General features: G+C 42.2%; 1 protein-coding gene across 2 annotated transcripts in view; it reads left to right on the forward strand.

The window, feature by feature from the left end:
- Positions 1–27,802, forward strand: part of LOC124260570 (unconventional myosin-Id-like) — an 84,579-nt gene that overhangs the window by 30,567 nt on the left and 26,210 nt on the right. For both annotated transcript variants that reach the window (XM_046694893.1, XM_046694894.1), the window contains exons 3-10: positions 19,437–19,530; positions 20,531–20,696; positions 20,912–20,965; positions 21,435–21,530; positions 24,049–24,168; positions 25,410–25,616; positions 26,163–26,308; positions 27,124–27,238. In XM_046694893.1, coding sequence (XP_046550849.1) covers positions 19,437–19,530; positions 20,531–20,696; positions 20,912–20,965; positions 21,435–21,530; positions 24,049–24,168; positions 25,410–25,616; positions 26,163–26,308; positions 27,124–27,238 — 998 coding nt within the window. The remainder of the gene's footprint in view (positions 1–19,436; positions 19,531–20,530; positions 20,697–20,911; positions 20,966–21,434; positions 21,531–24,048; positions 24,169–25,409; positions 25,617–26,162; positions 26,309–27,123; positions 27,239–27,802) is intronic.

Raw genomic sequence — 27,802 nt, forward strand, 5'->3', positions numbered from 1 at the left:
AACAAACTAAAATTAGTGGTCCCTCTGAGATATTGCTGAGTGTGGGCGTTAAACAGCAAACACAACATTTAATTTAATCACACACCTTCTCACTTCTCAAACTGTTCATGACCCCATGAGAAAGTAATGCAAAATTATCAATGTGCATGTTGGTATATACATGCAGCCTGTGCCAATTTGTGCCATATCTTAATGATCTACACGACTCTAGTATTGATTCAGTATGACAATGTTGCATTGGCTAGGTCATGCGGTTGTAGCTCCAGTCATGCTCTGGTAGGCTTTATAGCTGTCATGAAATACCAGGGTATTGTGTTTGACCTGTGACAAGGCAGTATAATAATCTGACTGCAATCATGACAGCAAAGGATCTAAATCATCAGGGCATGGTGACATGCTATTCAGCCTGATGGCCACACCCATTTTACTGATATGGCTAAGCAGCATGAGTAAAGATTCAAGATGTTTTATTGTATCAGTGAGTGAGTATGGTCTTGTGTTGCTTTTAGCAATATACCAGCAATATCATGGTAGGAGACACCAGAAATAGGCTTCACACATTGTACCCATGTGGGGAATCGAACCCGGGTCTTCAGCGTGACGAGCAGATGTTTTAACCATTAGGCTACCCCTCCGCCCTTTTTATTGTATCAAATGGCACGCTATGGAATATATACAAGTAGCTTAGAACTACCAATATGGTGCTTGGAGCAGTTTTGTGAGAGAGCTGAAATGAGTATGCCAAAATTACAGACACCAGAAATGGGCTTCACAGTTTACCCATGTGGGGAATCAAACCCTGGTCTTCAAGCGTGGTTAGCAGACATTTTAACCATTAGGCTACCCCTCCGCCCTTTTTATTGTATCAAATGGGACGCTATGGAATACATACAAGAAGCTTAGAACTACCAATATGGTGCTTGGAGCAGTTTTGTGTGAGAGCTGAAATGGGTATGCCCAAATTGATGCCGCTGTTTCTTCATGGTGTAGTATCTACTCCTCGTATTACTGAGTCAGCACATTTAGTCTTAGGTTTTACCTAGATTTACAGAAGTGGGAGACCAGGGGACCCACTAGACTAACAACTAGTCTCTGAAATGAACATATTTTACAGAAAAAAGCTCATAGTAAAAAAATATAATATAATAAAAAGGAGCCCTGAGACTTTCTTCATCCTGAAGCTGTGGAAATCTAGACTTGCCACATTTTCTAGACTTGCGTGGGCTTTCTTGGATATATTTGCTTCAGGGTCTGTATGACAGACTAGGGACCCACATCAATAAATGTTACAGGGTCCTTGATGGTTCAGTCCCTGAACCACATTATTTTCCCTACTGCCAAGCCCAGGTCTGTGCAGTGCTAAGGCCCTAAATAACGCAAGTCTAGATTTCCTCTGAATCTCTGGTCTCCCTGGGGCTCCTTTTCAATTTAAATGGGCTTGTTTGTTACTATCAAAATTATATATATTCAGAGACTAAGCATTAGTCTATTGCTGGTAGTACACGGATCCTGTGAAGTATTGAAATGGTGTAGTGTACTGTATGTTCAGATAATGGAATGTATCAGTGGTCATGTAGACAGTGGCCATGACTGATGGGTGAAATAACACACAAAGATAACTACTCCTGATGTGCTGTAGGTACGCTCTCGGTATTTTTGTGTGTCACTCCAGATGAGGTATTTGGGGTTTTCTGTGTCCATTCTCTACTTTTGGGCAAGGCATAAAACCCTGTGTATGTCGTCCTGTATATCTGTATGTGCATATAGGCCCAACTCAGGTAGAGTCGAGTGCAGTGTCTGTATGTACATGGTTTGAGACAGTCCCTAATTTGTTTAAGATGAAGTAAGGTATCTCTATGTACATGGTTTGAGACAGTCCCTAATTTGTGTAAGATGAAGTAAGGTATCTCTATGTACATGGTTTGAGACAGTCCCTAATTTGTGTAAGATGAAGTAAGGTATCTCTATGTACATGGTTTGAGACAGTCCCTAATTTGTTTAAGATGAAGTAAGGTATCTCTATGTACATGGTTTGAGACAGTCCCTAATTCGTGTAAGATGAAGTAAGGTATCTCTATGTACATGGTTTGAGACAGTCCCTAATTTGTGTAAGATGAAGTAAGGTATCTGTATGTACTTGTTTTGAGACAGTCCCTAATTTGTGTAAGATGAAGTAAGGTATCTGTATGTACTTGTTTTGAGACAGTCCCTAATTTGTGTAAGATGAAGTAAGGTATCTGTATGTACATGGTTTGAGACAGTCCCTAATTCGTGTAAGATGAAGTAAGGTATCTCTATGTCCATGGTTTGAGACAGTCCCTAATTTGTGTAAGATGAAGTAAGGTATCTCTATGTACATGGTTTGAGACAGTCCCTAATTTGTGTAAGATGAAGTAAGGTATCTCTATGTACATGGTTTGAGACAGTCCCTAATTTGTGTAAGATGAAGTAAGGTATCTCTATGTACATGGTTTGAGACAGTCCCTAATTCGTGTAAGATGAAGTAAGGTATCTCTATGTACTTGTTTTGAGACAGTCCCTAATTTGTGTAAGATGAAGTAAGGTATCTCTATGTACATGGTTTGAGACAGTCCCTAATTTGTGTAAGATGAAGTAAGGTATCTCTATGTACTTGTTTTGAGACAGTCCCTAATTTGTGTAAGATGAAGTAAGGTATCTCTATGTACTTGTTTTGAGACAGTCCCTAATTTGTGTAAGATGAAGTAAGGTATCTCTATGTACTTGTTTTGAGGTATCTCTATGTACTTGTTTTGAGACAGTCCCTAATTTGTGTAAGATGAAGTAAGGTATCTCTATGTACTTGTTTTGAGACAGTCCCTAATTTGTGTAAGATGAAGTAAGGTATCTCTATGTCCATGGTTTGAGACAGTCCCTAATTTGTGTAAGATGAAGTAAGGTATCTCTATGTACTTGTTTTGAGACAGTCCCTAATTTGTTTAAGATGAAGTAAGGTATCTCTATGTACTTGTTTTGAGACAGTCCCTAATTTGTGTAAGATGAAGTAAGGTATCTCTATGTTTTTGAGACAGTCCCTAATTTGTGTAAGATGAAGTAAGGTATCTCTATGTACTTGTTTTGAGACAGTCCCTAATTTGTGTAAGATGAAGTAAGGTATCTCTATGTCCATGGTTTGAGACAGTCCCTAATTTGTGTAAGATGAAGTAAGGTATCTCTATGTACTTGTTTTGAGACAGTCCCTAATTCGTGTAAGATGAAGTAAGGTATCTCTATGTACTTGTTTTGAGACAGTCCCTACTATGGTGTTGGTTACAAGGAATGTAAGTATATCTATTCTGCCCAACATCTTAACTCCACAGTACTTTGAGGTCAGCCCACTGGCCACACCAACAGTAGATCAAACCACTGACCAGAACCATGCTATCCATATCTGGGGACCGTGTCAAAACACTTTTTGTTAAATAATACAGTAGTATGTTTTCCTTTCATACTATTGTGGATTCTGTTTTAAAATCAAAAGCATGAAATTATTTTTGCATGTGGTAATGTTTCATAGTCTTACTCAGTCTAATTCACTGTGACTTGTGGTGGCTAGGTAGCCATTTTCTGGAAGCAGCTGGTGGTCCGGTCCTCTCAGGGTTCAAGTTCCAAGATATGTACATTGAAGACTGTATCACCTTTCACGTATCCTTGGTTGGTTCTATTGCGATGTTGCTGAACTTGTGCTGAGATTAGCATAATGCCACCCTGACTCTCATCCTTTATTACTTGCTGCAGAGAAGCTGAACTGAGGTGTGGGCTTGTTGGCCATCCCAGCAAATCAGATTCAAATTGATGAAATACTAAACTCAGTTGTTATGATATGCCTGTTCTTGATAACCCATGCCTGTTCTTGATGGGGCACGGTGGGCGAGCTGGTTAAGGCGCCAGGCAAGTGATCCAGCGGGGTTGAGGTGTCGGGATCGAGCCCACCTGTGACCGGGTGTAAAAACCTTGGAGTCAACTTTGTGTGCAGACTCTCTCAGTGTTGTCACAACCCCTAGTGTACAGTACACAACCCCGTGCACTTAAAAGAACCCACGAATCCGTTGGTATTTGACCAGATGGTGGCCACATGAATACGTGCAAACACCTAGTTGCGGGTACAGCAACGTGCAGTGAACATGGACAAAGTACTGTGACTATGTGTCCCAGTCCACCCAGCTGTGAATGGGTACCTCGTTGGGATGAGAAAGCCACAATAACTCGGTGCGCCTAGTGGCTGCAAGAGTTATATACTCCCAAGAGAGTTGAGATTGATAATGCGATGTGCCGTTGAGATTGACCTCCAATGATCGAGGGAAAACATACCAGCGCCTCGAGCATGCACTAGTGCGTGGATATGTGCGCTATATAAATATCCTATAATAAATAAAAATAATAATAATAACCCTGCACCACCTGGTAACAGCATCATATTGTGTCTCACTTGGCAATGGCTTTGGTGCAATAAAGTCTTCATGTTATTGAGTTATTTGTCAATCTTTGTTGAACATCTAAAACATGTTTTTTGTTAAAAAAATATTTGCTACTGCTAATGGAGGTAAGAACAGCCTTGTGGATAATGCATTTGTTGACCATGGTTTGATTCTCCAAGTCTCTCTGTCTGGTGTACTGCTTCAGCTCGAGAATTAAACAAACTTGAGTGAATTAATTAAATCAATGCCTTCCACCTATTGCTGTTCTGTTGCTAACCCGACACGGGAACTCAGTGGGGTGGTGGGGTAGCCTAGTGGTTAAAGTGTTGGCTCGTCACGCCAAAGACCCGGGTTCGAATCCCCACATGGGTACAATGTGTGAAGCCCATTTCTGGTGTCCCCCGCCGTGATGTTGCTGAAATATTGCTAAAAGCGGCGCGTAAAACTAAACTCAGTCAGGAACTCAGGAACTTGCTGAGGAACAAACAAGGGCAACAGGGTAGCAAGGCCTGAGATGTGGTGTCAGTATTCAACAATAGATACTTGTGTGTACTATTGATGAGATTCACACTGTCCCATGCTGCTGAGGACAGTGACTAACAGGGCAGATACTGGTTGTGCGAGATCACTAAACCATCTGACTTCCTGGGGCACTTGATGTCACCTTCCACACAATTCATCCACAGGAAGACGTGGGATGTGACGAGACAGTTTCAGTGGGAGGACCTCTCTAAACCTGGTCTACAACTTGGATGTTCACATCCGACAATGAGTAATGGGAAAAACCTGGAACATGATTGGTTAGTTTCTGATGGGAACCTTGTCGATACAGAAGATTAGATAAAACTTATGGACATAAGTGTATTTACTTGGTATTTTAAAGGAGATTTCAAATTGAAGTTATTTTGCAGCTTTACTAGAGGAATTGTGGCAAATATGCAGTCTCTACATGTAATTCTTTAAAATGGTGGGTTGATGTTTGAAACCCATTAATTTAAAGCTTTTTCTATGACTGGAAGGGGTTGTGGGGTAGCCTAGTAGTTAAAGCGTTCGCTCGTGATGTCGAACGCCTGGCTTCAATTCCCCACATGGGTGCAATGTGGGAAGTCCCTTCCTGGTGTCCCCTGCATGATATTTCTGAAAGAATACTAAACTAAAACCCCTAACTTACTTACTTTCTCTGACTGGTAATTATACACCCTATCTTGGCATAAGATCCCCTAATGAAGACTGGATGGTCCAATTTCTGACCCATTAATAGAATGTTGTATCCTGATCATTTAGACTGATCGTAGTTCCAACTATCAACCACTGGTTTGATTGTAAATGGACAAATTTCAAAAACAAAGTTTGATGTTGATCAACAAAGCATTTGTATAGCTATGACAGTGTAAATTATGAAGTTTTATACAGAATTATGTGTGCTAACATCTTTGAGTCTCATTGTTCTAATGCATCTCAAGCATTGTGTTTAGTTGAATTGAGTGTTGGCATACTACTCAAAAAAAGTTAAGAACAACCATATCTCATTTTATCAGGTGGTCCTTAATGTCTTTTGTGTAGTATACATGGATTATAATTGCTGAACTTGCTAGACTGAAAGAAATCTGTCTATTCTTGTGCTTTGGACAAGGAGCTTAATTCAGGAATGTCGCCCAGAAGAACAAGGGTTGGTATAATGGCTGACAGCAAGAGGCTGTGGGGATGATAAGGTGTATGAGATACCTGTGGAGGAATGTGACCTCCTGCCCATGTCAACAGTGTGATGATAGTGACAGCTGCGTGACAACATCTCACCAGTGACCAGCTGACTGGGACATGCTATATTTACTCCATATGCCTTTATCACAGCAGTGTGGGCACTGAAAATAGATGGCCATTATCCTGGGGATCATATCAAAACTGGTTTGGTCTTTTTTCAGTTTGGACTGTGAATATTTTTCGTGTTTATTGAGCTGTAAACCTGAAAACAACTGTGTCCATATTAATTTTATAGATCCTAAAGGCAAAATCGTTAACTCTATAAATGAGTAAGTCAAGCATATTAACTTCACCATTACAGTACATAGACCTGCACAAAGTTTGTGGAATATATGATGTGTACAAATTATTTTTGTGAAACGACACACCAAGGCAAGAGGTGAGGTGAGGATGAAATTGGGGTTTAACGTTGTGCTTGAGAATATTTTTTCGCTCATATGACCGCTCATGCGTGTCATGTGTAAAACATGTCGGCGCTGCTTGTACTAACCCAGACTTTGCTGGTTTTATAGTGCTATTTCTATCCCACTGAGATACCATGCCGCAGTGAAGTGGATGAATGCCCTTCAGTCTCTTAGACACATTATACTGACTCCGAGGATGTACCAGTCCTTGTTGTACCCATTAATGCCGAGGCCAGGCAGGGAAAGTGTTAAGCTCGTCAACAAGTACCATATTTTAACGCTCTTTTGGTATGCCCATATCTGGTCGAACCCATATTGCTGGAATATCTATAATTTGCATTAAACCATACTCACTCACTTCTAGCTAAGTGGAGGAAATCAGACATGGTCATTCCAATTCATGATCCAATGAATGGATAAGTGTGTTCTTGATCTTGATTCTCTTCTCCTTGGGGAGTATACAACCCATGTTGCATGGGAGGTTAGAAGGTTAACCATCATCCTACCGGGTACCCATTCACTACCAAATGAACAGAGGCATATATCAAACATGCACAAGGGAGACACCACATGCTACAAGGGCTAAATCCTGAACATGCATGAGTGGAGGAACTCGTGAAGATCCGAGATAGAATTGATCTTCAGAAACCCATGCTTGTCATAAGAGGCATCTAACGGGATCAGGTGGTCAGACTCGCTGACTTGGTTCACACATATCATTGTATCCCAATTGTGATGTTCTTGGTGTTGATCACTGGATTGTCTGGTCCAGACTGGATTAATTACAGACCGCCGTCATATAGCTGGAATATTGCTGAGTGTGGCGGAAAACTAAACTCACTCACTTTTAGTGTGGGGGCTGGCAATGCAGGGTAAAATTTGACTGGTTTCCAGTATTCAGCCAGATCTTTGTTTACCTGGCTCCGTATCATCAGGGAAAATCATCTAAGCTGATAGGACGCCACAGTTTCATCCACTCTCCTTACTTCCTGGTCGGAGATATAATGGAAGCACAGACCCTGTAATTGTAGGAGGAAATTGGGCTGGTGTTATGAGGAAGCACCTGTATGTATTTGTCGAAGAATAACATGCAGATATATGAATCTAATAATCGAAAGTGGCCCAGTTCATGATGACCAGAGGCGATATTTCTTTCATTAAAAACATCAGCCATGCGAAACAGTTATTCATGTGAAAGATGAACCCAGTGAGGTTCTTGCATTTCATAAACATTGCATACAGCGGAACTCCTCTTATCTGTACCTTCCAGATTCGGGAACTATGCCTATTGGACAATAGTTACATGAAATGAAAGGTTATGCTGCATAAAATTTATGCAGTCAGGTTTCTGGATCTGAACTATGAATTTTGATTTTCAACAGTACAAAATACACATTGTGGTCCTCTTACTATACCTGAAATATTGCTGACATTAAACAAAAAACATACTGGACAACGACCCTTCTTGACAATGTTTGTTTTGAAATTCATCACCTTGCAACGTCAAAGGGGCGTTTTTTTTATGTAGGTGCAGTTATAACCTCAGCGCCATGAGCAACCACTTGGTGATTGGATATAGGGCGCTGTACAAATGGACTTATTATCATTAGATGATTATTGTTCCCCGCCGCAACGCGGAACAGGGGACTATGTAATCAGCGGCGTCCATACGTACGTCCGTCCCTGATTCTTGTTAACGATATCTCATGAACTGTTGTACCCAATGTCTTCAAATTTGGTGACAGCCTACATTGGGAGATTACCCAGACACCAGTCGATTTGGGTGACGTTGACCTTATTTTCAAGGTCACCACGACACTTTGACCGCTTTTCAAACATATTTAAACGCGATATCTCATAAAACATTGCACCCAATGTTTTCAAGTATGTTGACAGCCTACATTGGGTGATTATGCAGACACCAGTCATTTCAGGCATCTTGTATGTGACCCAAAAATAAAAAGTAGTAAATATAGATATTCCATTCTTTAGCGGCGGGGGACATTGCCATATCAGTGGCAAACACTTGTTATTATTAATTATCGCCTGTTTGTTCACGCTCGCTCTCATTTGTCCACTTCATTCGCTCTGAGGTTACAATGTTGTTACACTCTTATAGTCTTATGCATTATATAATGGTGTTTGGGTGTGATGGTTTTTGCCTCTGTTGAGATTTGCTATGGGAGGTAACTGACAAGGGACTTAGATTTTAGATCTCCTAAAATAATTCTTTTTTTTGAGCAATATTCAAGAAAATGCAAGTGTCTGGATGACAAGGTTCTACTGTTCAATCCAGGCATGATACAGCACAAATAAATTGTTATTCCTCTGAATACTGACACTGTCAGTGGGCTACATTACAACAAGTCACAACATTTGCTCATGCGGACGGATTAGTATCGCGAGATTTCATGGACAGATTACTGTTGTAATGATTTGATGTATCATCAATGTATCATCAGTTGTTGAATTGAAAGAATTTTTCCATTATGTTTTACATCATTAGCATGACTTCATGGACAGATTACTGTTGTACGCTTCAGTGGCGGGGAAGAATTAGTTGGCCGTCTGCTTGAAATATATTGTGCTCAGATGCAGGCTGTGATCATTCCACAGCCCATTTATTTTCATATTTGAGATTGTAACACGTGTTAAAGATTTCCCTGTTAATACACCTTTTTTGGTAGTTTGGAATTCTTAAAATATTTTTGGCAGGCAAATATTAGACATCATCGCTAGAGAATAAATAGTCTTTTGCATCACATATATCCATTGCGGGGATGGGGAGGAAATATTAGACATCATCGCTAGAGAATAACAGTCTTTTGCATCACATATATCATGGGGAGCGGGTATTGACTGGTTTCCTGTCTCAGATGATGGCCAGCTTCACGTAGGCTGTGATTGGAGCACACTTTAGGTGGCATTGAATGGCCTGGGCAACAAATGAAAACAAATATTAGCATTTGTTGGAAAAGTGAAATTGATATGACTAAAATCAGTGTGTCGTTTTATCACTCAGAAGTCCAAAGGTCTTGAATGTTTTCATTCTTGCTTTGCATCAATAATGAAGGTGCATCTGTCAGTGCTTACAAGTCACTATATTACACCATCACTTGTGTTAGGCTATGAAGGGATAAGGGTGGTAGGGTAGCCACGTGGTTAAAGCATTTGCTTATCATGCCGAAGATCCGGGTTCGATTCCCCACATGGGTACAAAGTGTGAAGCCCATATCTGGTGTCCCTTGCCATGATTTTGCTGGAATATTGCTAAAAGCGGACATAAACCCATACTAAACCATACTCACTCACCCATTATGAAGTGATAAACAGGTTTGTAAAATGATTCACACTTGAAGGAGGCTTGGAGTGTCACCTGTTCATCTTTGAGGGTTTACATGGTTATGCAGTACATCATCAACTGTGTTAGGCTGTGAGGGGTTGTACAGCAGTATACATCACTTTGTCTGACCATCACCTGTGTCCAGCTAGGGTTTAAACAGCTGTACATTACACCATCACCTGTGTCCAGCTAGGGTTTAAACAGCTGTACATTACACCATCACCTGTGTCCAGCTAGGGGTTAAACAGCTGTACATTACACCATCACCTGTGTCCAGCTAGGGGTTAAACAGCTGTACATTACACCATCACCTGTACCAGCTAGGGGTTAAACAGCTGTACATTACACCATCACCTGTGTCCAGCTAGGGTTTAAACAGCTGTACATTACACCATCACCTGTGTCCAGCTAGGGTTTAAACAGCTGTACATTACACCATCACCTGTTTCCAGCTAGGGTTTAAACAGCTGTACATTACACCATCACCTGTGTCCAGCTAGGGGTTAAACAGCTGTACATTACACCATCACCTCACCTGTACATTACACCATCACCTGTCCAGCTAGGGATTAAACAGCTGTACATTACACCATCACCTGTGTCCAGCTAGGGGGTTAAACAGCTGTACATTACACCATCACCTGTGTCCAGCTAGGGATTAAACAGCTGTACATTATCACCTGTGTCCAGCTAGGGGTTTAAACAGCCATGTCACCATCACCTGTGTCCAGCTAGGGTTTAAACAGCTGTACATTACACCATCACCTGTGTCCAGCTAGGGTTTAAACAGCTGTACATTACACCATCACCTGTGTCCAGCTAGGGGTTAAACAGCTGTACATTACACCATCACCTGTGTCCAGCTAGGGAGTTAAACAGCTGTACATTACACCATCACCTGTGTCCAGCTAGGGTTAAACAGCTGTACATTACACCATCACCTGTGTCCAGCTAGGGTTTAAACAGCTGTACATTACACCATCACCTGTGTCCAGCTAGGGGTTAAACAGCTGTACATTACACCATCACCTGTTTCAAGCTAGGGGTTAAACAGCTGTACATTACACCTTCACCTGTGTCCAGCTAGGGGTTAAACAGTTGTACATTACACCATCACCTGAGTCCAGCTAGGGTTTAAACAGCTGTACATTACACCATCACCTGTGTCCAGCTAGGGTTTAAACAGCTGTACATTACACCATCACCTGTGTCCAGCTAGGGGTTAAACAGCTGTACATTACACCATCACCTGTGTCCAGCTAGGGGTTAAACAGCTGTACATGATGAAGTGATAAACAGGTTTGTAAAAAGATTCACACTTGAAGGAGGCTTGGAGTGTCATCTGTTCATCTTTGAGGGTTTACATGGTTATGCAGTACATCATCAACTGTGTTAGGCTGTGAGGGGTTGTACAGCAGTATACATCACTTTTGTCTGACCATCACCTGTGTCCAGCTAGGGTTTAAACAGCTGTACATTACACCATCACCTGTGTCCAGCTAGGGTTTAAACAGTTGTACATTACACCATCACCTGAGTCCAGCTAGGGTTTAAACAGCTGTACATTACACCATCACCTGTGTCCAGCTAGGGGTTAAACAGCTGTACATTACACCATCACCTGTGTCCAGCTAGAGGTTAAACAGCTGTACATTACACCATCACCTGTGTCCAGCTAGTTGTTAAACAGCTGTAGATTTCACAATCACCTGAGTCAGGCTATGTGGGGGTGGGGTGTACACAGGGATTACAACAGTGTGACCATCACCTGTGCTAGGTTGGGGTGTACACAGGGATTACAACAGTGTGACCATCACCTGTGCTAGGTGGGGGTGGGGTGTACACAGGGATTACAACAGTGTGACCATCACCTGTGCTAGGTGGGGGTGGGGTGTACACAGGGATTACAACAGTGTGACCATCACCTGTGTCAGGCTAGGTGGGGGTGGGGTGTACACAGGGATTACAACAGTGTGACCATCACCTGTGCTAGGTGGGAGGTAATAACGTGTCAACACTGCCCTGCTGTAGGAGCTTTACCTCTGTGTTCTATGTTTGAGGCATGTAACAGTGTTGATGTTGGGCACACAGTGGATCTATATCATCAGCACAACAGCCTTGGTGGTGTATATCCCACTAGGCAAATTTAACTTACATGATGGAGCCAGTACTCTTTGTCATGTATTTACATACATACACACACTGAAATATTCCAAGGTTATTTTGGATATAAAGGTACATTTACAATCTTGTTTATGGACATGTTGGGGGTATGTTATTAGTTTCTTAACAATGTTAACAGTAAAGATGAATATTATATATTAAAACAGCAAATTATTAATCTTATATACAGTGAGACCCCGGACATCCTGACACATTTGTCCGGATTACTGAATATCCGGATATCTGGATTTCTGTCATCCAGGCTTAGGTGTTGAAACGGTAGCGAGCATACCCTTTTGGTTTAAAATCACTTCCAAAACAGCATGGTCATTTTGATTTGCCAATTACAATTCACTCTGTGCCAGATAGCCCTACTGATCACCACCAATACCCTGTTGATGGGTCATTAATCCGGATTAACACTTCACACGGTCAGCCGTAGATCAAAGCTTCGTGCGGATAAGTGAGTTAATTTTGTGTTGGTTTAGCCGGTTGGTTTGTAAAATTTACCGTCCGGGAACAGAAACCGCATATCCGTTATAGAAAGTCACTTTTATAGCGTAAGAGATTGTTTTTTTTGTGAAACTTGACCGGAAGGCGAGGTTTCCAGATATTTGGGGTCCGGGTATCCAGGCTCTCACTGTATCTCAATATTTTCCAGATATACATTTTATTTATGCCAGATCCAGCAGTGAAGAGCGTTTTAGGTAGTCTCTCTCCCAAACCAAGGGCAATAATTGAAACATTAAAATGGCATAGAATGCACTGGATAAACGAGATATTTGAATGCTGAATACCTCGATTGTCCTGTACGTTTCATCCTGTTGTGTTCTGATAGATACCCTGATACACAATATACAGTGGAAGCCCTCTAAACCGGCAGCCCTCCAATCTGGCATGCTCTCAATATCGGCACTAGAATTTGGTCCCGGCAGAAGCTAGTTCATTTATGATCACTTACACGCCCTCTAATCCGGCGTCAGTCTATTCCGTATTTTGGCACAACAAAGACTGCCCAATTGACTGTTTGTACAGTAATTAACACTCTCTAAACATACGGTACCTCGGCTCTCCTTTTGATTGGCTGAACGTGTATTAACAACACAGTGGATTACCATCGTCATTCACCTCATTGATGTTGTCTGATAAAAGGAGTATGGATAAGGATTAGGCCTAAGTAGGCGAGGTAAATTGTTGAGTGACACGGGTCACTTGTATCATAAATTAATTGTCGCACACAGAAGATTTTTCTCATGATGAAAAGGGAAACATTCTCTAAACCGGCACGCCCTCTATGCCGGTCCCACCGAATGCCGGCTTCCACTGTATAACAACAAATGCAACTACAGCACAGTATTTGTCCCAACAGAATGGAATTCAATATGCGGGATGAGGTGTGACCGTCAGAGTAAGAGAGAAACTTCAGTTCCTCAGGAATAGTACAAGGTCGTGGGGTGTACTCATATGTTAATGGCATAATCTCCACAGGTGACGAGGATGTTGACTTAGCATTGTGCTGTGTTCAGCTCTACGTGATACAGAGTCACGTGTGTGATGCACCAGTGGTTGTACAGGCTCCCCAGATAGACTGGAGGATACCATGCTGATGTGGCTAATGATGAGTCTTGTCAATAGGGTACTTTTCAACCAGGAAGCTGGCAAGATAGATGTTTTTGGTCATCGTCATCATGATTTCACCTTTTGATCATTGCAGATTGTGATTTTAGCATGACTGTCAGATGTAGCATGACTGTATTCCTGTTATCTCACAGCAGTGCTTCAGTTTAGACCTGACAAACTAGTGGTTGATGTTGTGAGCAGAGGCCTATGGTCTCAGGGTGACATCACATGCAGTCAGCAATGTTACTGATTTTGATCATCTGTTTCATGAAAATAATTTGTCTTCACCCCCATATAAACAAGAATTCTCTGGAAAAAACTCACACTCACTCTGTCTCTCTTTCCCTCTCTCCCTTTCTTCCTCTCCTCTCTCTCTTCCTTTTCTTCTCTTTCTCTCACTCTATCCCCTTCCTCTCTCTTTCTTTCTCTCTTTTCCCCTCTGTCTCTCTCTCTCACACACACACAAAAAAAGAGGCTCACATGCATTTTTCTACCCCTATACACTAATTCATTTCACGCTACAAAGAACCTTCGCCTTTAACACCTTAGTGGTACATCATAATCTGCTCAAAATCGGGGCGGTGGGGAAGCCTAGTGGTTAAAGCGTTGGCTCGTCACGCTGAAGATCCGGGTTTGAATCCCCACATGGGTACATTGTGTGAAGCCCTTTTCTGGTGTCCCCCGCCGTGATGTTGCTGGAATATTGCTAAAAGCGGCGTAAAACCAAACTCAGTCAGTCAGTCTGCTCAAAATCTCACAAAGTATGTCAGCCTGGATAAACTGTTGCAATCCAATTGTGATCCCAGTGTGACAGATGCAAGGAACACAGTACATAGATATTGAATAAATAGAAAAAACACTTACCTAATCAATAGTATGACAATGTTAGGTGATTTATTCCACACTGTGTCACAGTAACATGCCACTGATAGGAGAGGTTTGGCCCCATGGTAAAGTGTGTGCCAGTCATGCTTTGATTTCTAGGTTTGATTTCTGTACAGGTGTAGTGTGTGTGGTACTCCTATTCTTAGTGTTTCCAGAAAAGATGTTGTTGGGGCAAATTATATGAAATCCTGGAAATATACTGTTCATATGGCTTGACAGATTCATGAGAGATATATTAAAGAATGGTATATTCTTAGCTACCTCTGACTAGTAGTTAGGCAGTGTCTCTCTCTTTCTCTCTCTCTCTCTCTCTGTCTCTTTTTTCTCTCTCGCTCCCTATCCTCCTTCCCTCTCTTCCTCTCCCTCTTTTCCTTTCTCCTCTCTCCATATCTATCTCTTCCTCCCTTTTCTTTCTCTCTCTCTTTTTTTTCTCTCTGTCTCTATCTTTCTCTTTCTCTCTTCCCTTTTTCCCTCTCTTCCTCTCCCTCCCTCTTTTCCTTTCTCCTCTCTCCATATCTTTATCTCTTCTTCCCTTTTCTTTCTCTCTCTCCCTCTGTCTCTCTCTCTTACACTTTTTTCTCTCTCTCTTTCTCTTTCGCTGTCTCTCCCTTCCCTTCTTCCCTCTCCCTCCCTTTTTTCCTTTCTCCTCTCTCCATATCTTTATCTCTTCCTCCTTTTTCTTTCTCTCTCCCCCTGCCCTCTTTCCCTCTCCCTCTCACTCACTCACTCACTCACGCCCTGGAGACTGATACGGGGTCAGGTACCACAGGTAATGTGGTGCCTCCTGCTGTGTGTCAACACATGGTGGTATTGATCCCGCCAGATAAGCCACATCAATAAGACTTCACTGTTTGCTTACACTACTGCACCTAACTATAACTACCACACCTGTAGTGAATGACTTCCTCACACTAGTACTGAATGAAACCAGTGCCTGCTTGTTTGGTACAGGTTAAACAAACTAACAGCAATAGCAAACCAAACTCAATAGACATACCCTTTTTCACTATTTTTATCAGTAATAATATTTTTATGGTTCAAGATTGTCTGTTTTTATAATACAATTATAGAGAGCTTTAAGTTTAACATTCCTTTGAAAGCTTGTACTTTGTGCTGATATTGGAATTGACTGACTGAGTTTAGTTTTACACCTCTTTTAGCAATATTACATCAATATCACGGTGGGGGGACACCAGAAATCGGCTTCACACATTGTGCCCATGTGGGGAATCAAACCTGGGTCTTCGGCGTGATGAGCCAACACTTTAACCACTAGGCTACCCCACCGCCCCAATATTGGAATTAAAAGCATTATAGTGTTCACATCACAGAGTCCAGGAATCATTGCCAGTGTACTGCTGTGATATATCCCGTTCATGTAAAACATGGGATCATAAGCCTGTAAATGGGGTCAAGCTTCTACAGATCACACCGTTTTATTGTATATTACTTATATTTACTTTCACTTACCATGCTTACTGTTGAAACTGTGTAAATGGCAAAATCAACACTTAAAAACATGTCAAGTGTCCTTTGAGCATGTATAAGGCATAAAGCGTGTCAGGACATAGACAAGCATATAGTCCCTGATAGAAAGTGGTTATAACATGATATAAGGTGACATATAAATCGTTCCACAAGGGGACTTGTGAGTATTAAAGGCTTCAAGTCTGTTAGAGCCAAGCTTACAGTGTGAATATTCTGTCTCCTGACCCAGGAGAGGTCATATATAAAATAGTAAATCTAAAGTTTGGTATACTTCAAAATTCAATGTTATAGGCTCTATTTGGATATTTGTTTTTGATTTTGTAGATGCATGTATATGATATGAAAACTTTATTGCTGGGACTATGTGTAAGTCTAAGCTGAAGAGGGGATGAGAATAGAAAGGGGGTGATTGTTTCATGGAGTCTGTCAGATGAGTAGTAAGTGCCCCACTAGACCTTTTACGCCAGATATGATAATGCATACATTATAGAAATGGAAAGTAAATTATCTGTACGTTATGAGTTCAACATGTCAGTGATCCGTGACCTACTACGCTTACTGCATGATCGACCCCGACCTTGCATCACCCAGGTTGACATTCTTGCCGCTGTTGAATGGGGCATTATTCAGATGTACAGTAGTGTTGGGAATTGGTTAAAATCTCATAATTGATGATTGCTTCATTACAACTGATAAATCATCGAAAATAATTGGTTAGCGTCATTTATGAATTTTTCCTGGCTATTTTTGTTAATGCACAAAAACATAAAGACAAAACATGTAGTTCTTTGGGGTGTTTTTTGGTGGCAAACTTCACATCGTGAAAGGATGACTAGTATGTTAGGAACATAAATATCTTGGCTTCTTTGGGATAAATTCAATCATGACTTGGAACGTGCTTGTAGTGCTCATGAAATGTAACTGACAAAACCAACCGTGTGAAAAATATTGTTAATGCAACAAGTGTTCCAGAATTGTTTGTGTTCGATTATGAGAAAACATGACCAATTGCTTGGTCGTTAAGTCACTGCGACCAATCTTCGATTATTTCAATTAATCGGACCACCACTAATGTACAGTGTGTGTGTGTCTGTGTGTGTGCGTGCGTGTGCGTGTGTGTGCGTGTGCGTGTGTGCGTGCGTGCGCGCGTGCGTGCGTGTGTGTGCATGGTGGTGTGATGGAGATTAAACATGTCATTAAGATTGTGGCTGCAGCATGTTTGAGCTGCATGGCTGGAGGTGAGGTATGTGATGATGAGTGCTGCACACCCGTCATGTCAGCATGGCTGGGAATAGCCGGGTCAGGATTGGGTAAACAGGTTTTACTTGTAGAGATAGGTTTCGGAAGATATGGATGTCAGGTTGAACTATGTTACGGGTAGTGATAACAGGATGGAAGGTTGGTGATGAACCAGGTGCTTGGTGATGCTGAACCATCTTCTACACATCCAGCTGATTCACAACCCTTCAGCTCAACCACCAACACAAGCAGTATAAGTTGTGTGGTGGATGCCTCTCCTTGGAGGATAGGCTCTCCCCTACCATGAAGATACAATTCCACTTCCATCAGGGTAAAATCCCATGACGATAACCTCCCCTCCTATGACAATAACCTACCCCCTCCCATGACAATAACCTACCCCCATGACAATAACCTCCCCCCATGACAATAACCTCTCCCTCCCATGAAGATAACCTCCCCTCCCATGAAGATACCCTTCCACTTCCATCAGGGTCAAATCCCATGATGATAACCTCCCCTCCCATGGCAATAACCTCCCCCTCCCATGAAGATAACCTCCCCCTCCCATGAAGATAACCTCCCCTGCCATGAAGATACCCTTCCAATTCCATCAGGAAACCATCCCTTGAAGAGAACCTCCTCCTCCCATGAAAATAACCCCCCTCTTCCATCAGGGAAACCATCCCTCAAGAGAACCTCCTCCTCCCATGAAAATAACCCCCCTTATCTTCCAGGAGGATAACCTCTTTCTCTCCCTTGAATACAGATGCCCTTCCAATGAGGATACCCCCACCCCCATTCTCCGTTGGGATGCTCTCCCTCATCAATTATGATACAATTCCAAATTCCATGAAGACAGCGTCCCTCTCTTGCAAGGATAAACTCCTCCCTCCCTTGAGAAGACCCACCTGTCTCCCTTGAGATAGTCTGTCTTGCAGTCCCAGAACCAGATAATTTTCCCTACTGCATAGCCCTCATTGCAGTGCCCTAAATGAAGCAAGTCTAGATTTCCTCAAGTTCAGGTGATGGGGCTCCTTTTCAATATGAATGGGTTTATTTGCTACTATCAAAATTATATGCATTCAGAGACTAAGCCTTAGTCTACCTGTGAGGATACCAGATCCTTGTTTTTGGTAGTTACTAAAATGAGGCTTTTCAATAGAGTGTATCAAATTGAACATTCACTCGATGACACGAGTCTGGTATGCTGATCCAACAATCAACACAGCAATCTATTTCATGTTTCCTAGAAATGTAATGAATGTAATTACTCATAGAGCAAGCAAACTATTATGAATATCATAATCAAAACATTATTAATCAAAGCATTAAATTATGACTGTACACCATAAACACTATAATGTTTAGGTAACCCAGTGAATATAAATACAGCATAGATGGACATGCCCTGCAGAGTTAACTCCCTTTCCACTGCTTCACAAGATGCTAGGTTGGCTTCCATATATTCAACAGTAGAATCATAGTAGCGCAAAACCTCTGTTCCTTCCTGAAAGCGTGAAAAATAACTACTCTATTCTCTTGCATCATGGATAAAACAAACTTCAAAGTTGGACCTACCAACAAGCACCTGCAGAAAGCAATTAAATTATGATATATATGTGCACAAATGGGAAATAGACATACAATATATTACATAGTACAAGCAAGACAACCCCCCATAAAGTGTGTGTTGTAATGGTTCTCTCACACTGGACAAACCCATACCCCCCTACCTCCTTCGCCCCATCTGCCATCCACACGTTTCCGATGGAAACAGGGTGGTGGGGTAGTCCAGTGGTTAAAAAGTTTGTTTGTCATGCTGAAGGCTGTGGTTCGATTCCCCACATAAGTACAATTTGTGAAACCCATTTCTGGTGTCCCCTGCCATGATATTGCTGGAATATTCCTAAAAGCGACGTAAAACTAAACTCACTCACTCACTCACTTCGATGGAGACTGCAAAAAACTGAGTGCATGCACACTATCTTTGTTACAGTCTGCATGATTTACTGTTTGGTTCCAATGTGGACCTGAATGTTTCGTCATTATTCACATTTTTCAACAGTGAGGCTAACAAAGTGTTTGATGTTTCAGGCGAGAGTGGTGCAGGAAAGACAGAAGCATCCAAGATTATTATGCGATACATTGCTGCTGTTACCAACGTGAGCGGACAGAAGGAAGTAGAAAGGTGAGTGAAATGATTACATATATTCAAACATTCACTTGAAAGTCCACAATTACATTGGGATAAGGTGATGTTGGGTTTGAATCCAAGATTTGCCCAAATTATTATGTGTTGTTTGTCAGAACTGTCTGACGTTATAAAACACTGCATCACCACACAGAAGGTGAACACATGTTGTTGATACAAGCTTGCTTGTTATCCCCCGCAACGCGTTTTGCAGGTGTGTGTGTGTGTTTGTGTATTAAAATGCACTCCGTCTGTGCGTGGGTCTGTGCGTCCGTGCACATTTGTCTTTTCCGGTCTAAAACCGTTCAATATTTCTTCACCAAACTTGGCACATGGGTAGATCTGGTGGTGTACTGGTGCCTTTTGGTAGTTTTGGATTTCTGAATAAAATATTTTTTGGCGTTTCCATGGCAACAAGTTTCACTTTGACTGAAATTGGTGGTAGTACTCTTTTCCGGAGCAGAACTTAAAAACTGTTCACTGTTTCATCACGAAATTTCATACATAGATAGATCTAGTGGTGAACTGGTGCCTTTTGGTAGTTTTGGATTTCTGAATAAAATAACTGTTTTTGCATTTCCATGGCAACAATTCTGGCTTGAATTTGGTGGTAGTGCTCCTTTCTGGAGCAGAACTTTGAAACCTTTCAGTACTCTCCTTCCACTTAGATATATACACGCCAAAACATTTGACAGAGTAACTCGTAGACATATTCATGAAGAGTATTTTGCCATTGCGGGGGATATTGATGACTTTGTCTTCTTGTTTATCAATAGTTTACATATGTATGTTTTTGTTAGATCAGTGTGAAGAACAATGTAACATTTGACATAGTCTTAACTAGTTGACATATTCATGAAGAGTAATTTACCATTGCGGGGGATATTGATGACTTCTTGTTGGAAATACTAGGAATCTGTATGTAGTGAGACTTGTGCACATTTTATGTTATTTTATTGTTAAATTCAGCATGTTATAATTTGAAATTATGTTTCAGGGTAAAAGATGTCCTCATCAAGTCCAACAATATTCTGGAAGCATTTGGAAATGCCAAGACCAACAGGAATGACAACTCAAGTCGATTTGGCAAATACATGGACATCAACTTTGACTTCAAGGGGGATCCAGTTGGTGGTCACATCAATAACTACTTGCTGGAAAAGGTAACTGTGGGAAGTGGGAAGGTAACAGCTTTCTCGATAGCTGTCTGAAGAATGGGAGATAACTGTTGTTTGTACCAGCCACTAATTTTTTACCAATTTCTGTAACATATATGTTTGTGTTTGGTCTTTGAATTACTGCTTCATGTATTTCACTAATCCAGTATAGGCTCCAAAGATTTGACAGAATTTTATCACTCATGATGTTTGTATTTCAGAGTCGTGTTGTGTACCAGCAGGATGGCGAGCGAAACTTCCACTCCTTCTATCAGGTGAGTTTCTGTTTCCCCATGTGGAAATGGGTTATAATATGTTCCCTAGCAATCTGTGCTGGCCTACAAGGTGACCATATGGGTGGTGTGATCTCGACTGGACGAGAGCTTCTCATCCTACCCTGACTGTCTGGATCACAGATCCCACTACAGAAGGATCTTTTCAGTAGCCCATGCTTGTCTTTTAAAGCTACTAACAGGATCGGGTGGACAGGCTCGCTGACTTGGTTCACACAATTCATTGTATCCCAATCGATGATTGTTCCTATGCTGTTGATCACTGGATTGTCTGGTTCAGACTCGATAATTTACAGATCACCACCATATAGCTGGAATATTGCTGAGTGCGGCATTAAGTAACAATCAACTGGACTCAGTTGTTATTTGGTCGTTGCTTCTCATCATACCCTGACCATCTGGATCATCTGGATCACTACATGAGTGACATTCATTTTCTTCCTCCCTCCAGTTACTATCGGGAGCACAAGATGCCCAGCTGAGCAAGTTAAAGTTGACCAGAGACCCCACGCAGTATCATTATGTGAGACAGGGAGGGAGCGCTAAGGTGAGACACTTTCCACATAGTATCATTTTGTGAGACTCTTTCCGCACAGTGTCATGATGTGAGACAGGGAGTGCCAAGGTGAGACATTTTCCACATAGTATCATTTTGTGAGACTCTTTCCGCAGAGTGTCATGATGTGAGACAGGGAGCGCCAAGGTGAGACATTTTCCACATAGTATCATTTTGTGAGACTCTTTTCCGCTTTGAGTGTCATGATGTGAGACAGGGAGTGCCAAGGTGAGACACTTTCCACATAGTATCATTTTGTGAGACTCTTTCCGCTTTCCACAGTATCATGATGTGAGACAGGGGGAGTGCCAAGGTGAGACACTTTCCAACACATAGTATCATTTTGGAGTGAGACTCTTTCCAACAGTATCATGATGTGAGACAGGGAGTGCCAAGGTAAGCTAAGGTGAGACATTTTCCACATAGTATCATTTTGTGAGACTCTCTCAACAGTATCATTATGTGAGACAGGGATGTGAGACAGGGGCAGTATCAAGGTGAGACATTTTCCACATAGTATCATTTTGTGAGACTCTTTAAGCTGCTCCAACAGTATCATTATGTGAGACAGGGAGTGCCAAGGTGAGACACTTTCCACAACAGTATCATTATGTGAGACAGGAGGAAGTGCAAGGTAAGACACCTCCACACAGTATCATGATGTGAGACTGGGAGGAGTGCCAAAGTATCATTATGTGAGACAGGGAGGGAGTGCCAAGGTAAGCTGCTCTCCAACAGTATCATTATGTGAGACAGGGAGAGGGAGTGCCAAGCTGCTCTCCACAGTATCATTATATGTGAGACAGGGAGGAGATGCTCAAGGTAAGCTGCTCTCCACAGTAACAGCATCATTATGTGAGACAGGAGGGAGTGTGTGAGACAGGAGGGAGTGCCAAGGTAAGCTGCTCCAACAGTATCATTATGTGAGACAGGGAGGGAGTGCCAAGGTAAGCTGCTCTCCAACAGTATCATTATGTGAGACAGGGAGGGAGTGCCAAGGTAAGCTGCTCTCCAACAGTATCATTATGTGAGACAGGGAGGGAGTGCCAAGGTAAGCTGCTCTCCAACAGTATCATTATGTGAGACAGGGAGGCCAAGTGCCAAGGTAAGCTGCTCTCCAACAGTATCATTATGTGAGACAGGGAGAGCCAAGGTAAGCTGCTCTCCAACAGTATCATTATGTGAGACAGGGAGTGCCAAGGTAATTATGCTCTCCAACAGTATCATTATGTGAGACAGGAGGAGGCTGCCAACAGTATCATTATGCTGCTCTCCAACAGTATCATTATGTGAGACAGGGGAGTGCCAAGGTAAGCTGCTCTCCAACAGTATCATTATGTGAGACAGGGAGGGAGTGCCAAGGTAAGCTGCTCTCCAACAGTATCATTATGTGAGACAGGGAGGGAGTGCCAAGGTAAGCTGCTCTCCAACAGTATCATTATGTGAGACAGGGAGGGAGTGCCAAGGTAAGCTGCTCTCCAACAGTATCATTATGTGAGACAGGGAGTGCCAAGGTAAGCTGCTCTCCACAGTATCATTATGTGAGACAGGGAGGGAGTGCCAAGGTAAGCTGCTCTCCACAGTATCATTATGTGAGACAGGGGAGGAGGTAGCCAAGGTAAGCTGCTCTCCAGTATCAGTATCATTATGTGAGACAGGGAGGCCAAGGTAAGCTGCTCTCCAACAGTATCATTATGTGAGACAGGGAGGGAGCCAAGGTAAGCTGCTCTCCAACAGTATCATTATGTGAGACAGGGAGTGCCAAGGTAAGCTGCTCTCCAACAGTATCATTATGTGACAGGACAGGCCAAGGTAGTGCCAAGGTAAGCTGCTGCTCTGCTCCAACAGTATCATTATGTGAGACAGGGAGGAGTGCCAAGGTAAGCTGCTCCAAGTGCCAAGGTAAGCTGCTCTCCAGTATCATTATGTATGCCAAGGTATTATGTGAGACAGGGAAGGAGTGCCAAGGTAAGCTGCTCTCCAACAGTATCATTATGTGAGACAGGGTGCCAAGGTAAGCTGCTCTCCAGTGCCAAGGCTAAGCTGCTCTCCAACAGTATCATTATGTGAGACAGGGAGTGCCAAGGTAAGCTGCTCTCCAACAGTATCATTATGTGAGACAGGGAGTGCCAAGGTAAGCTGCTCTCCAACAGTATCATTATGTGAGACAGGGAGGGAGTGCCAAGGTAAGCTGCTCTCCAACAGTATCATTATGTGAGACAGGGAGGGAGTGCCAAGGTAAGCTGCTCTCCAACAGTATCATTATGTGAGACAGGGAGGGAGTGCCAAGGTAACTTCATGGACATATTAGACTGCGTGGTCAGGCTCAGTTTCGTAGATGTTTGTGGGTTATTTTTCCCCAACATATTGCTTCTAATATCTCTTACTGGATCGTCTGATTCAGGTTTAAATATTTAAAGGCAACCATCATATCACTGTAATACTGCCAGTGAACACCAAACAACTTGGGTTGACCCATGTGATGTTAATGTGCCAATTTTTTTGGTAGGTTGATTCCATCAATGATCGGCGTGACTTAAAGTCTGTGATGGATGCCATGAAAGCCACAGGGTTTGCCTTCTCACATGTGGAGACGTTGTGGAGCATCGTGGCAGCAGTCATACACCTGGTGAGTATGGAGCATGTGGTTGGTGTCTTCAACGGTGTTGCAGTCAACATCGATCTGGACCCTGTGATTCTGGAAACTCTTGGACTGTTATTGATGTAAATATTCATTGATAAAGGTTGACCATGCACTACCAACTGTTCACAAATCAGGCCACAGTTAAGCAACATTGTTTGTGAGAGTATTTGGATGGGTGACAGTGTTTGACACCATGGCTCCAGTGTTTCTAGGGCTTTGGTCCTGCCCAACTCCAGTCACTTGTAGCACCCATGGTGTCTCCTGAGACAAGAGTCTCTGTTTGAAATATGCCTTTATTCACCAAGCAGAGGACCGCCTCTGTAGTGTAGTGGTTAGAGCATCAGCCCTGAGAGCGGAAGGTCGCGGGTTCGAACCCATACCACGTCATACTTAAGACGTTAAAATATGGTACTAGTTGGTCCATGCCTGGCGCTCAGCATTAAGGACTGGTCGGCTTGGAGTCAGTATAATGTGTCTGAGTGGGATATTCATGCTTCACTGCGGCATGGTATCTCAGTGGGCTAGCACTATAAAACCAGCTTCAGTCTGGGCTAGTACAAGCAGCCACACATACACATACACACACGCATGCACGTCGTCATATGAGCGAAATATTCTCAAGCACGACGTTAAACCCAATTTCACCTCATCTCACCTCACCAAGCAGAGACTGGGTACCGAGTAGGAAGAGATGCAATGTGACGACCTTCCAGCTCCCTGCAGACAACTTGGATTGTATACTCCTCATGAAGCTGAGAATACACATCGGGTACACATAGATCCATTGAACTGGGTAGTAATGTAGCATGTGTAGGTTCTAATTTGGCATGTTACATATACTGACTGACCGACTGAGTTTGGTCTTGCACCGCTTTTAGCAAAATTTGGTTAATACCAGAAATAGGCTTCACACAATGTACCCATGTTGGGAATCGAACCCGGACCTTTGGTGTGATAATAAAAATAATAATGTATTTATGAAGCGCCTAATATCCACCATGGAATGATGAGCGAATGTTTGACCACAAGGCTACCCCACTGCCTAAGTTACATGTACACACATTACTGCATACCTGTTGCTCATTTCTTGGTGTTAATATAGATGTTGTAATTAGTGACTTGTGTTAAAGAATCCCGCTCCCTGCAGTCATGCAAGTACTGTGTTTGTATGGTTCCGTACAAGAGTTGAGTGTACAGGCTGTGTCATTGCTGTACTCTACCTCCAGGGCAACGTGGAGTTTGATGTGGCAGAGGAAGACGTAGCATGTGTAGGGAACCAGTCGGTCAGCAACATCATCGCTGGGCTTCTGGAGGTGCGACCGGACCAACTGGAGAAGGCACTGTGCTCACGCACCATCGCTGCTGGCGGGAACGTTGTGGAGAAAGGACTCACCAAGAAGGATGCTTACTTTGCCAGGGATGCCTTTGCTAAGGTTGGTGAAAGATAACTTGTGATGGAAAGCCCCTTAAAATAACTGTAATTGCTTCTTATGGCTCTGGCTTGATGTATTATTATTATTACATTCTTAAATATTTTTTTAACTTTATTAAAAGCAAACTGGATTTATATTATTGGGTATGAAAATGGGAACCTGTAGTGAAAAAATAGGAAGTGACAGCATATTATTTTTTTATTGAAAGTGAGACAATGTTGGTGAATTAATTCAAACCTGAAGTAAGCATAAGAGAAGAAGTCAAGGTTTAGGATGGAATGTGATTAAGAAGTTAACAAAAATATGATACCATGGTATTGCAGCCTGTAAAAAATTTAGTGGGATATTGCTAAATCCCAATTATGTTATTAGAGACTTATCCATCTGGCAGTAATGTGCATTCATTTTCAAACAGTGACTTATAATAACAAATATGAACAACTGAGCAATATTAGAAGAAGAACTTTAAAGAAACGGAAATGTGGAAACGCTTATCTTGAGATGGTCACTGTGTGACATGTGACTGTGACTGTGTTATGACTGCAGGCCATCTATGACCGCATGTTCTCCTGGATAGTTGGCCGCATAAATGAGGCAATCGACCCCAAGGCCAGCGGAGTCCGATACACCAGCAAGGGTACTGTCATCGGCGTGCTCGACATCTATGGCTTCGAGATCTTTGACAACAACAGGTATGTCAACAAATTAAACATTTTGTTTGGGGTTATACCGTAGTTGTTGTGTTGGTAAAAAGAACTGGCATATATCGTGTACATTGTACCAAACACTGAGGAAGATATTTTTCAGTCTGAGAATGAAAAGCACTTGATGTGTTTGCATGCATGCATGAGAATATAACACTATCAGTCACAGTAGTCTGGCTCTTAGCCTTCAGGCCGTAGTTTTATTCCTTGTGTGTAGAGTGAGTGAGTGAGTGAGTTAGTTTTACGCCACACTCGGCAATATTCCAGCTATATGGCGACGGTCTGTAAATAATCGAGTCTGGACAAGACAATCCAGTGATCAACAGCATGAGCATCGATCTGCGCAATTGGGAACCAATGACATGTGTCAACCAAGTCAGCGAGCCTGACGACCCGATCCCGTTAGTCACCTCTTACGACAAGCATAGTCGCCTTTTGTGGCACGCATGGGTTGCTGAAGACCTATTCTACCCCGGATCTTCATGGGTCCCCTGTTTGTAGAGGGACAGAGGGGTAGCCTAGTGGGTAAAGCGTTGGTTGTCACACCGAAGACACAGGTTCGATTCCCCACATGGGTACAATGTGTGAAGGCAATTCTGGTATCCAAAAGAAATCAAAATAGATACGCTTCAGTTTATTTTGCTTGCAAGTCCGACTGTACTGTTGTTGAAAGAAGTAAAATGTTGTGGAAGAAGTAAAATGAAAGCTTAATCTGTATGATCAAAAGGCTCACTGATAACTTCTTATTAAGATGGAAAAGTAAAGAAATAATTGTGTGATATGAAATGATGTTTGTGTTTCAGCTTTGAGCAGTTCTGCATCAACTACTGCAACGAGAAACTCCAGCAGCTCTTCATAGAGTTGGTGTTGAAGCAGGAGCAAGAGGAATACATGAGGGAGGGCATCGAGTGGCAGCATGTGAGTTGTCTCCCCTTCTGTATGGGGGATTTAAATAAATAATACGTATCAGATCCTCCCCATGTTTGCATCTTCAACTGTGAACTTGTTTTTCTTTTCCATTTGAATATCCGAGATGCAGCCAATCACTCTGTGATATTGCCAGCAGTAACTTTTTGTACTTGAAGAGCAGGTGTGGCTCAGTTGTCATGCTCACCTATATTCGTTTGATGGAGTTGTGTCCCTTAGGTATAACAGGAACCTGTGATAGAGTGTAATAATCCCAGATCCAACGTGGCCATACTGCTTGACTTTTCTGACCTGTGTCATTTTGGACTTACCTCTCACATCAAGCTTTTGTGCAGTCATGTTACTCAATCTCATTTCTGATTATTTCTGATCAGATTTTGCACTCCAATACAAAACCTGTCTGTTTGTAGATAATTCCTACAGAAGGGAGCATCAGATGAACCCTGATGAACCCAAATTTTGGCCTTGATGGTTTCTAAACAAACCACTTTTTAAGTTAAAACTGAATATATCTTTCCTCAGTTTGGGTTTGAAATCTGTGTGAAACTAGAAAAC

The sequence above is a fragment of the Haliotis rubra genome, unplaced genomic scaffold (assembly GCF_003918875.1).
Source record: "Haliotis rubra isolate DU_JTF1 unplaced genomic scaffold, ASM391887v1 Scf77, whole genome shotgun sequence".
Classification (NCBI taxonomy): Eukaryota; Metazoa; Mollusca; class Gastropoda; order Lepetellida; family Haliotidae; genus Haliotis; species Haliotis rubra.